The sequence below is a fragment of the Rhynchophorus ferrugineus genome, unplaced genomic scaffold (assembly GCF_030347505.1).
Source record: "Rhynchophorus ferrugineus isolate W39M unplaced genomic scaffold, kcgeb_rfMv2 rfM1, whole genome shotgun sequence".
Classification (NCBI taxonomy): domain Eukaryota; kingdom Metazoa; phylum Arthropoda; class Insecta; order Coleoptera; family Curculionidae; genus Rhynchophorus; species Rhynchophorus ferrugineus.
In genome coordinates, this window is record NW_027472580.1 from 24,523,113 (window position 1) to 24,535,875 (window position 12,763).

At 29.4% G+C, this 12,763-nt stretch overlaps 1 protein-coding gene and 1 long non-coding RNA gene across 2 annotated transcripts in view; both read right to left on the bottom strand.

Moving 5' to 3' along the window:
• Positions 1 to 4,009, bottom strand: part of LOC143206541 (uncharacterized) — a 64,691-nt gene extending 60,682 nt beyond the window's left edge. Inside the window, exons 1-2 of the mRNA XM_076419138.1 lie at positions 3,825 to 4,009; positions 1,193 to 1,584 (exon numbers count right to left, since the gene is read on the bottom strand). Of these exons, the coding sequence (XP_076275253.1) occupies positions 1,193 to 1,549 (357 nt within the window). The 5' untranslated portion in view covers positions 1,550 to 1,584; positions 3,825 to 4,009. The remainder of the gene's footprint in view (positions 1 to 1,192; positions 1,585 to 3,824) is intronic.
• A 2,620-nt stretch (positions 4,010 to 6,629) lies between these two features.
• LOC143206545 (uncharacterized) lies at positions 6,630 to 10,043 on the bottom strand. Its single transcript, XR_013008450.1, has 3 exons — positions 9,937 to 10,043; positions 6,859 to 6,965; positions 6,630 to 6,796 (listed from the first exon to the last, which is right to left on the bottom strand). It is a non-coding gene; the product is annotated as an uncharacterized LOC143206545 (long non-coding RNA).
• Between the last annotated feature and the right edge of the window lie 2,720 nt (positions 10,044 to 12,763).

Here is a 12,763-nt window from a genome sequence, read left to right on the forward strand (position 1 = left end):
TTATTTGCCTTTTATTTTTTAAATATCTACGAACCTGACCTACATTTACAACACCGCGATTTTTTTGCAGTTAATTTATCCAAGAATGACAACGTTTATTTTCCATTTTTTTTTCACTGACCTTCTGTCGTTTTTTAGGATCGATACATATTATAATAATATAAATTATTTGTGTTTTTTTAAACAATGAATAAATGATAGTATATACAGATTTTTTTAGAATCATTGTAATTCATTAAATATTCAATATGAAAACATATGGTGTCCTAGTTCTGATTTTTGACAACCCTATGTCATATAATCGTTTGTAATCATTCATTTTGTTTGGACTACCATATTTCTTAAACAACACATCATCAGGACAATATTTATATATGATTTTATTGCAGTGTTGTTGCAAATGTCATGCTTGCATATATTCTGTTTTTCATTTTGATTTTTTTGATAAATTTTGCGGTATTACAAAGTCGACTTATTGGTTGGAAAGTAGCGAGTAGCATCAGAGCAATGGTTTAAAACTATAGAGACGCTAAGAAAAATCAGAGGTTATTAGAGAAATTTACAATACTGTTGTTTTTGTTATTTTTGAATAATTTGAATATGCTATAATGGGCTTTATGTAAAAAAATGACAATACCTTATGCTAATTTACTGAAATGTAGTGGCTATATTGAGATATGTACGAGATTAAGTTTTGAAATTTTATATTGGCCTTCAAAGTTTTAGTATCCTCGATCATTTTATATTGATAATTAGTCATTTTTCAAATTTACATTTAATTTCTTTTGGCTTTTTAATTTTACGTAATTTATGTTTTTGTTGAGAGCTTGATATTTACCATATATATTTGTTTAGTTTATTATATTTATATTGTTCGCTAATCATATACATTAGTATAATAACAAATTAAAATGAACAAAGAAGGAAATCTTCACTAACATGAAGACTATTAATATCAATGTAAGTAAAGATATATCTTGGCATTATTGCTATTCGATTTTTGAATACTTTCACTTTCTTATTTTTTAATATTAGCTTTATTTATTTAATCGTGTTGAGTTCCTTATTGAGTTAATGAATGAATGAATGAACGGTGAATGTAAGACTTTTTTTTTCTGTCGGTATAGTTTGAAACAATTTTTAGAACAAGTACAGTAAATGAAAAGGGTATTTAACATAATTTTGGACTTACCTGACTTAGACTGGCTTTATAAGCGATGACGTACATTCCAAACAGAACCATCAGAAAGCCCAGTATAAACTGTAAGATACTCAGCACCATGAGTACCCGATTTGGTGTTATTATCTGTTTTCCTTTCTTATCGATGAACGAACCAGCCGGTGACTCTCTTGGTGACTTACAAATTAAACGATCCGTTGACATCTTTGTCGACAAAGTCATCGTGTGATTATCCATCATTTTCGCTGATGACGACGAAAGTTCTTTTGATGCCCTAGGCAATGTTGATTGGTCCATTTTTTCATCCATTTTTTCTGGTGGGGGTGGTAGAATTGTATCGACTTGTTCTTTTTGTTTTTCCATCTCCATTTTGGGAATTGTTTGACTGTATTTTTTCTAGTGTTCTGAAAAAATAGTTAATGACCTTAGTATGTTTATAGAATATTTGTAGAAAGTAATTTAAATGAATATAATGCATTTTTGTAGTGGAGAGAACATATATATGTACAGTATTTCCGCAATATTTACCAGTTTATCCCATAAGAGCTTTGCTACTTGTCTGTAATTTTTATTATGTTTCAATTTGGTCAAGTGTAGAAAACATCTTTTTGGCCACTTTCCTTTTTTAAGGTAATTGTTACAAGTATTATTAAAATAATTTGGATGCTGTTAAAAATGTATGACTTATGGATTTAAATAGACATAAAGATGATAATTGACATTATTGTGATTAAAAACTAGTAAAACGTAAAATTAGAGTATTGTTCATTGTGAATTTTTTTCATATATCCAAACAATCAACAAGTATTATTATTCGGGTGTAATGCATCATTTGTGTGAAACTCTTCATATTAGGAGGGCCGAATTATGAATCGACAACTTACACACCCATATTATTTTATCTCAATAACAGGCTTTTAATTAATTCATATTTTTACTAAACTTTTTCGACATATTTAGCTCGGTTCGGCTTCTGGCTATTGTTTAAATTAAAAAGAAACATGTTGAGGTACTGCTTTGAGATGATTGAGTATATGCCCTGTATTGAACACATGTATTGAACAGTGAAGATCGAATATTAAGTTACATTTCTGATATCCGAGTATAAAAACTTTGAAAACTGAACAAGTTTTGAAGAGTATAAAATTATATGAAGTTTTTGATAACGGTTGTACAGTGTACTGGTCAACTGACAATAATCAAATATAAGTTACAATGAAATCAAATAAAACTAAATAGTCGATAAGTTATACATATAAGAATGTGAAAACGTTATTTTGCAGTGTTAATGTATTTGTAATTTACTGTAATTCTGTAATTTTCTTCAGAATAATCAAATATGAGCCAATTCAATATATTGCCAAAAATAACAGAAGGAAAAAAACAGTGAAAGAGTTAATAATAAATAATAATTTGAAATATAATAAAATAATATACAGAATCTGAGACAAAAACTCCTGAATTTCCAAAAATCCTTTTAATATTAATCAATTGATGATAACTTAAGATTATGAAATTAGTTCAAAAGGTATTTTTTTTGTACCACTTGGGCGTGTAGATTTCAAAAAAAGGTTTTCATATTTTAAATGTTTAACCCTAAAAATATTCCTTAAGATGATTTTTTCAAATTTTAAATTATGTTCGGAGATATGGCTGTTTTAGTAACTCGGCATCTAAAAGCGAAATATTAAACGAGTTTTTTTTATTCTTTCTTTTCCGAGACTAAGCTATTCAACCACTTTGAAAAATTTGAAATTCCGTCTGAATCTTCTTTATACATTTTCTTATAACAACATTTGTATTTTTACGATTTTTAAAAAAATTGGGGAGGTTCAAAATATTTTTGACGATGTTTCGTTTTTTCAAACAGCCGTTCGAATTTGGTTTTCAGCAATTTGGCGAGAAGATGTTTTACTTTATACTATAGCACATTTCTATAGATTATAAATTTCTGATTTCAGATTATTAAGGAGGTTGTAGTCGTGCCAAAATAATTTTTTGAGACCCCAATTTCATCTGCCTGAAGATTTTTTTTATTTTAAATTATTTCCGTATATAAAATAACGGATAGTTAATCGAATTCACATATATATATATATATATATATATATATATATATATATATATATATATATATATATATATATATATATATATATATATATATATATATATATATATATTATCCCTATCTTTATTTTAGCTCTAATACATTTTAATTATTGGAAATATATGAATAATTGAATTAATTGTTGTATCAAGAGCAATATCTTATAGTAATAGTACTGACAATATTTAATGAATATGTGTTTGTAATAAAATCATCTTAGGGGCAATAACAATTGAATTTAAATTTTAATTTGTGTACATATAGTATATGTGCATAGTATACATATATAGTATAGGACAGCATTGTTATATACATTTTAAAAATATATGATACTTAATAATTGTGGAGATATTTGGACAAACTTTTTGTGATATTAAAAATAACACTAAATTGGTTAGAATTGAAATATTTTAATTAATAACATGTCAACAGAGTGATCAATAAGCTTATTTTGAAATGTTTATCATGACAAATATATTGTGTGCGTCTGCTAAATTTGTTTATCTGATATAATTCGAAATAAAAATTAAATACCTGTTTGCTATATGTCTCACAGTTTCATTATCACATTATCATCATTTAAAAACATCAATTAACATCACTCAGTTTGATGTGTACGACGATACTCGATTGATTAAGTTAAATGCAGATCGATTTAGTCCAAGACACCGCACACCCAATGCCCGCGACTTCGCGACTAAGCAAACAACAATCAATTCACTTGTCGTAGAAGACTTGGTAGTTGGTGTAGCCGGTGAAAGCGACATCGCAGCTGGGGGATACACCATAGTAGAAACGCAAAGAAAAATCGCGATGTCTTAGGGTATTTTATGGTATTGTCGTTGGCAAAATATCGGCACCTAATACACTTACAAAAATAGAAAAAGTTTCTATTAGTTCATTGTTTAACCTAAAGGTTACCCAATTTCGTAACATGCCTATTGATCCTAATTTAGTAGTTGGAGGCATGAACAATTAAAACAGTTTTCTAACAACCCCAGATATTTAAATTATTATTCTTGGTGGTTCAACAATAGCCAGTGGGCGATAGGCATTTCTCAAGATTAAATATATATATATATATATATATATATATATATATATATATATATATATATATATATATATATATATATATATATATATATATATACTATCGACATTATCAGTAATTCGTACTGTCCGTACTGTTGTGTAAAAGTCATTCGTACTGTTGCCCTAGGTATAAATGTTAATAATTTTAAATTCCTCCCTGATAGTTCTTCTAAAATTCTACCACTTTTTAAATCATATCCGGGAGCATATTTACAATTAAGCTCTGTTATTATTGTTTGTTTCACATCTCTGAAAAACCTTTACCATATCCTATCCATAACTATTTCAGATTGTTACTCGGTTTTATGTAATTTACTTTTCTTTAAATAGACCTGAGAAACATGGTATATGGTAAATACCCAGTACATGTAAATACCATAGTAAAAATACCATAGTACATGTAAATACATACATGGTAAATCAGAATACTAAATGTTGTGGCCACAGAGTATTAAATCTTCATCCCTATCACTGCATTTTTAATCCAATTGAGTTGATATGGGGAATTGCAAAGAATTATTATAATATATATTCAGGTCGAGGGGGATATTCAAACCAATTCAACTAGGGAATCTTGAGCAAGCTTTTGATAGATTGAAAATAAACAGACTGGTTATTAACGTGATTAATGTTTCTGAAAGTGAGAGTGATAGAATAAAACTTTATGAATGTTTGTTTATGATTCAGTATTGACAATTACTAAGACAGAGTGATGAAAGAGGAAACAACTAAAGGTTATTATACAATTAATATACTTTAAATTGTAGGAATTTGTATTATAGAGTGTGAAAGCTTTATGAGCATGTGTGTTATTGTTTAGAATATACATGAACATTTGGTTAAAATGTTTGAGGAGAGAAATAATACTAAATGTTTTGCAGATATGGCAAATGCATTAAGGAGAATGCAGTGATTTTAATGTAGTTTTATCAAGAAATATGTATACAGTTTGTAACAGGACAAAGTGAGGAGAAATATAGTAATCTTATAATGACTTTATAAGGAATCATTGCATCGTAGGAAACAATAACTAAGCATAAAACATAAATATGCTTTCTAATGAAAGTAAAATATATTACTCAGATATACAATTGTTAATTAGGTGGATTAGGCCTTCGGGGATACCACTACATAAAAAAGCACCTAAACCTATAGTAATGTGGAAAAAAGTTCAATGTATATATAATAAAACAACTCTAACCTATAAATTATTGTGGCTGTATTGTAGTTTTAAGATTTTCGATAATATATGCATTAGATGTGCTATAATGTTAAAATAAATTAGAATACATAACATGTCTGGCCAATTATTTTATTCAAATTAGAATTTTGTTATATGTCAGAACCTATATTTACTATAACTCAGAGTTGCTGCGGCAACATTGCGACGTTTTGACGGGTCACGAATGTCACTAGTGTTTTGAAATGACTATGTGTTATATATAACTGATAGAAACTATTAAGAATAAAACACATAAGATTTTTTGAAACATATTTATTACAATAGTGATCATAAAACAACGGAGATGCCATTGGGAAAAATATGAACAATCCTATAACCGCAACCCTATACCTACCTTAATCTCTATCGCGGACTCCAGACCCATTCCGCTAAGGTAGCCCCTATACAAAGTACTTATTTATCGTATAATGTTTCTTGTTGTTGCTTTATCACTAGAATTTTAATTTAGGTAATAATTTAAATTATTTCTTATTGCTACCTTAAGCGGATTCCCTAATAGATGTATTCGCTGACCACTTAAAAAAACCTAGTAAAGGCGCATTATCTAATAGCGTTAAAAGGCGCGAATTCTAGCGTCGCTATATTCAATAATATATCAAAAAGCGAAATATTATCCTTATAATATATGTTTCATATATTATATATTATATATAATACGTCTAATGAGCCTTACTAAAGTTTTAACTATCATCAATATTATCAAAACTTGATGATATGATGATAGTTAGGATTATTACATTAATTTCCCAGTTGCATCATACAGTGTCTATGTGTCTGTCGCTAACAGTCCAAATTCTCTTCCCGAATGCCCTCTGAGCCATCAAGATCGTAACTCTTCCTTAAAAGAAGGTCATATTAATTGCAATCTGTGCGTCTTGCCAAATCCGGTCATGTAAAATTTTGAAAATCATGTCAAGGGACAGATTCTTTTTTATTTTTCAGTGGTCAGCAATAAAATTACTATTCGGCCGTTGTTCTCATATTGAAATCAAAACTGCTACCTATTTATTGATTTCAATGCAGGAACCTCCCTCTTTTTTGTCCCTCTGATTAACTAAAGAGAGGCAACGTGGAGCTACCATCCATTCGGACCCAAAAACCTCCAAAATGAAAGTCTGAACGAAAGCGACCATAATGTATAATGGATTTGTACTTGAATCGAAACTACCTATAAGAAAAAAATAATTTGTACTCACTAAAGATATTTTGCAGATATAGGGTTACATTTACCTAAAGATACCACCTATAGATATATACCGTTTTGTTTTAGTTTTAATTTTACTGGCACCAGTCATCTCTCTTATAATATGGGCTATTGCGGAACTTAAATGGTCATTCTGAAAAAAATATCGGGTATTTTAATTTGTCGTCAAAGATACTACTAAATATTTATATATATATATATATATATATATATATATATATATATATATATATATATATATATATATATATATATATATATATATATATATATCACTACATAGTATAAAACAAAGTCGCCTTTTCTGTCCCTATATCCCTATGTGCGCTTAAATCTTTAAAACTACGCAACGGATTTTGATGCGGTTTTTTTCAATAGATAGAGTGATTCAAGAGGAAGGTTTATATGTATAATACATGCATAATATACTAAGGCAACATTGCTAATTTTAGAGGTTTCTAACGTGATGTCGTAAATTAACCTATTTTTTAGGCTTATTTAGCAATTAGCAAAAACGCTGCCTAACCCTACGAGTTAGATCAAATTAATGTACTACAGTATTATACACCATAAAAAGGTCTACAAAAAAGTCCGCGATGGTATATGTTTATCTTTTAGGGATAACCCACATTAACCATTTTTATTGTTTACATTTTACGTGAGAAAATGGCTTATTTACGAAGCTATTTTAAGCAATACGGCATTAATCCTTATCGAATTAAGTACCTTAAATACAGTGTGCAATTAATATAGATCAATATGGTTCCTTACAGCATGTAAATTAAACAAATATTTTCGGAGATATTACAAATTTAAAATTTGCGTTTAAAAATGTGTAATGTAATAAAAATTGTATGAATTTAGATATTCCAAAGATAGCAGGAAATCTTCATAGTAAGTATAGGGGAAGAGGAATTGTTTTACTCCAAATTTAATGCGTGCAGGCCAAGGGCAGTAATGAATGAACCAAAAATACTGGATCGATTTTAATCATGTTTTCATTGAGTGACATAGGCATATATATTTTATGCCCGTGCAAAGTCGGAGCGGGCCGCTATGTTTTTATATACAACGTTCATATTTTTTCTGTAGTGTATTTAATTTAGTATCAGCATTGCACCCGTGCGAAGCCGGGGCGGGTCGCTAGTATTAAAATAAAGTATATATTACTATGATGACTTCTTGTAAGCAATTATAAAATATTAATAAACTATAAGGTGTTATTGCAAAGTGTTAGCGCTAGTATTGCTAGATAAAGTCCATTGTATGACTTGATTGTATAGCAGTTTAATATAAGTCGGTCACTTTTTGAATGTAAGACATATTATTTGGCCGAAAAGCGTCTTATATCCTACGTACTTTTAACTCAATACATTTAGTACAGCGTTTTGAATTTTGTTTCAATGATGACCTCCTCTTTCGTCCCAGATCTCTTATCAGTCAACAATTTCTTAAGGATCGAAAACAAGAATTAGCCACGGGTGGATAATGCCGGAGTATATGATGGATTGGGTAGAAGTTAGTAGTCCAATTTATGTATTTTCCGTGGTGAATACACTCGTATTAACCTGTGCGTTGTCTTGATGGAGCAACAATGTTTTGTTCTCCAAATGCCCCAAAATCTTCTTTCCTTGAAACTAATATCAAATCGTATTTTCGTAACAAGCTGCGACCGATTGACAGACGCAACTATACGGTCTTCTTTGCTTCATATTCATTCGGAGAAACTCTCTTTCTTGATTGCTTAGTCGCAGTCCCAGCCATTTCACTTACTTTATGGTAAACCATCACCATTACATGCATTCTGTCAACGATTTCAGCTATTTTAGGATAAGCTGAACATTGATCATTCCTTGTGATGGTACATTGGCCACTGAAATTTATGATGCTTGGTCTCCATAGTATCTATCAAGCCTGTGAATAATGGTAATGCTTTTTTGGACGAAAATGAATGCTCAGTCAGCACATAAAAAATAATTTTTCTGCCATTCGAGAGATTATGTGATATCAACGGATGTTGAGCGCAAACTAAATTTTGCACCTCGCTTAAAAACTTACCGCAACCTATTATAAATAGTAATTGAAGGTAGCAGTGGTACTTTATTCAAAGTTATTGTGCAAGAAATTCAAAAAATCATCGACAAAGCAAAACTACCTTGTAAAACTGTGGTGTTATCTTAGGGTTCAGATAAATATTCGTTCAGTTAAAAAAGAGATCATACAGGTCAAAAGGTTTATTGGGAAGAATTATGCCAGGCTACACCTCCGTGAACACAAAGGCTCTTCAACTACGTAGTAAGGAGCACATCTTTATTAAAATGATACTGAATCAAGGGAACTTTTACATAACATAATATACCAAAGCAATTACAGTAATATGGTCAAACAAAATGTTAATAAGTAGAGAGCCATAGTTTATTCGATCAATATTATATAAATTAATTTGAGAGGAATACCTGAAAATAAGTTATAATTGATATTTAAAATGCATGCATCTATGGAAAACAGATCTAATTTGGATGAGGTTCGCGACAAAGTATTCCGTTTATAATGGGTTATTAATATAAAATGTATGATATGATATGGAAAATCCGGACAAGCTCCAGCAATAATTGTAATGATCTGTGAATGAAATACTGAAAAGCTGCTAATATACAAATACACAGAAACAGTTAAAATAAATGGGGTTTTGAAGCTTTCATTGACGGAAAGTATGGCATAATCACCAGGATATCCACGGTTAATAACACGTTGCAATTAACGTATCTCCGGTATTCAGTTTTTTTTTCAAAATCAAAATCCGGTCACAATTAAAGCTATTTTAAGAATGCATGTTACATGCTGTGAATAAGACAAATTTCATTTGTATTGACGCAAAACCCTAAGTACCAATAACTACATATCTAGTTATCTTTCTTGAAAAAAAAATTGTTTAATTTCATCCCTATAATTATACTTTCAAAGATACCAATGCGGTCCGGCATCAAAAAGATCAAATAAAATTAAACTCCCGGAACAAAATGCTGAATATTTTGAACGAAATTAACATTTTTTAGTCGGAAATTTTTAATTTAGATTAAAATAATGATGAAAAAAGTACTTACATTGTAATAAATTTGTTAGTCGCCGACGTACCATCTCGTCTCCCTCGATCCAACAAGGCGACTGAATATAGCTCTAGTAGTCTGACTATTTATAGGTATCAAATATTTGATAAAATATTGCTCAGTTATTCACCAATATTCTGTTCAAAATTATTATCTTAAAATTTGCACGTTTTTGTGATTAAATTAATAAGAAGCTAGTCATTATGGATTTTATCTGTAAGTGGTGTTCAACATTTAAGACAGAAAAAACATCGTAATATCGTCGTATCAACCTTCGGGTTTTAGTTCAGTTTGGCTTTGACATGCAAAAACATTCTAATATAAATAAGATAATTAGTAAAATAATGTATTTCATGTATTTATATATAGTATTTATTATAGTAAAAATAATGCATATATTATATATATATATATATATATATATATATATATATATTTATATATATATATATATATATATATATATGCAAAGGACTTAAAACTACAATTAAGTACACTGTAATTCTTAGGTTATCGTTGTATTTGATTATATTTACATAGAGCTCTTTTCCATAACACCTATGAGTTAGAGTTCTAGGTACGTTTGTAGTTGTATCCTGTGGAGGCCTAGTACACCTAATTAACAATTGTATATCCAAGTGATATATTTTATTTTAATTAGCGAGCATATTTACCTTTTAGCCATTTTAGTTCTTTAGCTTAGTTCTTGTGTCCTTCGGTACAGTGTTTACTTGTAAAGAGATTTTGATATTACTGTATTTCTCCTTCATTTGTTCTCTTAATATCTGTATACATCTTCCTTGATAAAACTAGATTTAATCACTGCAATCTCCTTAATGCATTTGTCATATCTGCTAAACAGTTATTATTCTTTCTCTTATGACACATTTTAACTACATACTCATGTATATTCTGAACAATTACTTAATATAAGCTGTTAAATTCCAATCTATCTAAAATTTGTTGACAATTTCATTATTTGTCAATTTCTTCTTCAATGAGCCTGTTCGAGTTAACCATTCCTTCTTCCAGGATAAAGAACAATATATCTACAATGAACTTTTAAAAAATATTATGACTAATAAAACCTAATCAATTTTAATTCCAACGTTTAGCTTTTTTCCATCAACTTAATCTTAATACTATTTTTATTATCAACTTGCCAGTGATTGGGTATATTGGTGCTCTTCTGAAATATTCATCTTTCATCTAATTAGACATTGGAATAATAAGACTTTGTTTATTTTATTATATGCTATTGAAAATCGTATTCTTTTAAAAGCGATGTCTGGAAGTTCCATTCGACTTCTTCGTAGGTTATCTTTATACCATTAAAATCTTATATTACCTAACAATCTATGAGAGTATGCTCATTCAAAGAAGCTATAGATACTCTACAGATACTTTTCAGTGTAACAGTTTCCTCTACAAATTTTTAAAAATTATTTAATTAATAAATTGTTACTAGTCGTTTCCGTCTAACTTACAATTTGTCTAATAAATAAAATAAAATAAATATATAATTGTCTAATAAAAGTTGTAATTTTTCAATATTAGTATGAGAATGGAATCTTTCCCCACGCCCCCTTGCAATTCTCTTGATTTCTTGACTGACTGTGGGTATCTGAAGGTCTCGATGTAGGTAATCAGTTCTATAGTATTTGGGTGCACCCACAATACCTCTCAGGACTTTGATCTGAAAAATTTGTATTTTATTAAAGTTACTCTTTGCATAACATCCCCATAATTGAACTCCGTATGTCCATATAGGTTTCAATATTTGCTTATATAATAGCAATTTATTATGTACTGATAATTGCGATTGTCTTCCAATTAGCCAGTACATTTTCCTATATTTCAATTCTAGTTCTTTTCTTTTCTTCTTTATATGTTCCTTCCAGCGAAGTTTTGCATCGAGATTCATTCCGAGATATTTAGCGTTGTTGCTATATGGAATGATAGTGTTATTTAATGTTATTGGTGCTTGTACGGTCTGTTTATAGGCGAACTGCACATGTACAGATTTACTTTTATTAATTCTTATTTTCCAAGCTTGTGTCCAATTATTTATATTGTCACTTGCCTGTTGTAATTTTCGTGAGGCTTCTTCACTATTGTCTCCGACTGCTATAATCGCAGTATCATCAACAAATGTAGCCATCGTGATATTTTCCATTTGTGGTATATCACATGTGTAAAGTAGATAAAACATTGGTCCTAGTACACTTCCTTGTGTCTTCTGCAATAATTGTATTAAACTAAGTTACATATATTACATTTCATATATTTGATATCTGATAAAGCTAACATCAAGTTGATATAGATTCGTCGTCCTCTTAGTATAAGGACCGTCTCTTTTCGGTGAAGATTATATTTTTCATTTTTTGAGATATTTCAGTGACCTTGTCCACTCTAATATTCAGTGCAATTGCAAAATGCTAAAAATATTCTCAATAAAAACCGCAGCAATTTAATAATTAATAGTAAAAATGCTTACCCATTTAAATAATTTTACTGGAAATTATTTACTCAATTAGAAACGAAATCTGTTATGTCTGGCTTGGGTTTGGATCGGAAATCGGAATAATAACAAGCAGTGATTTAAATTTTATGCAAGCAAGCAAAGCGTTCAGATAACCTTTGCCGGTTTACTGCTATTAAAACTTAAAAAGAAAAGTTTCTGTATTTTGTAGTTTAAAACATGTGTCATAATTAATATTTTGAACAATTTTGCAGACGTTTGACAACCGGACGACTTTGGCAGGCTGATTCAGTTAGATGCTAGATTGTCAAACAACACTCTATCTCTTTTACAGAATAACAA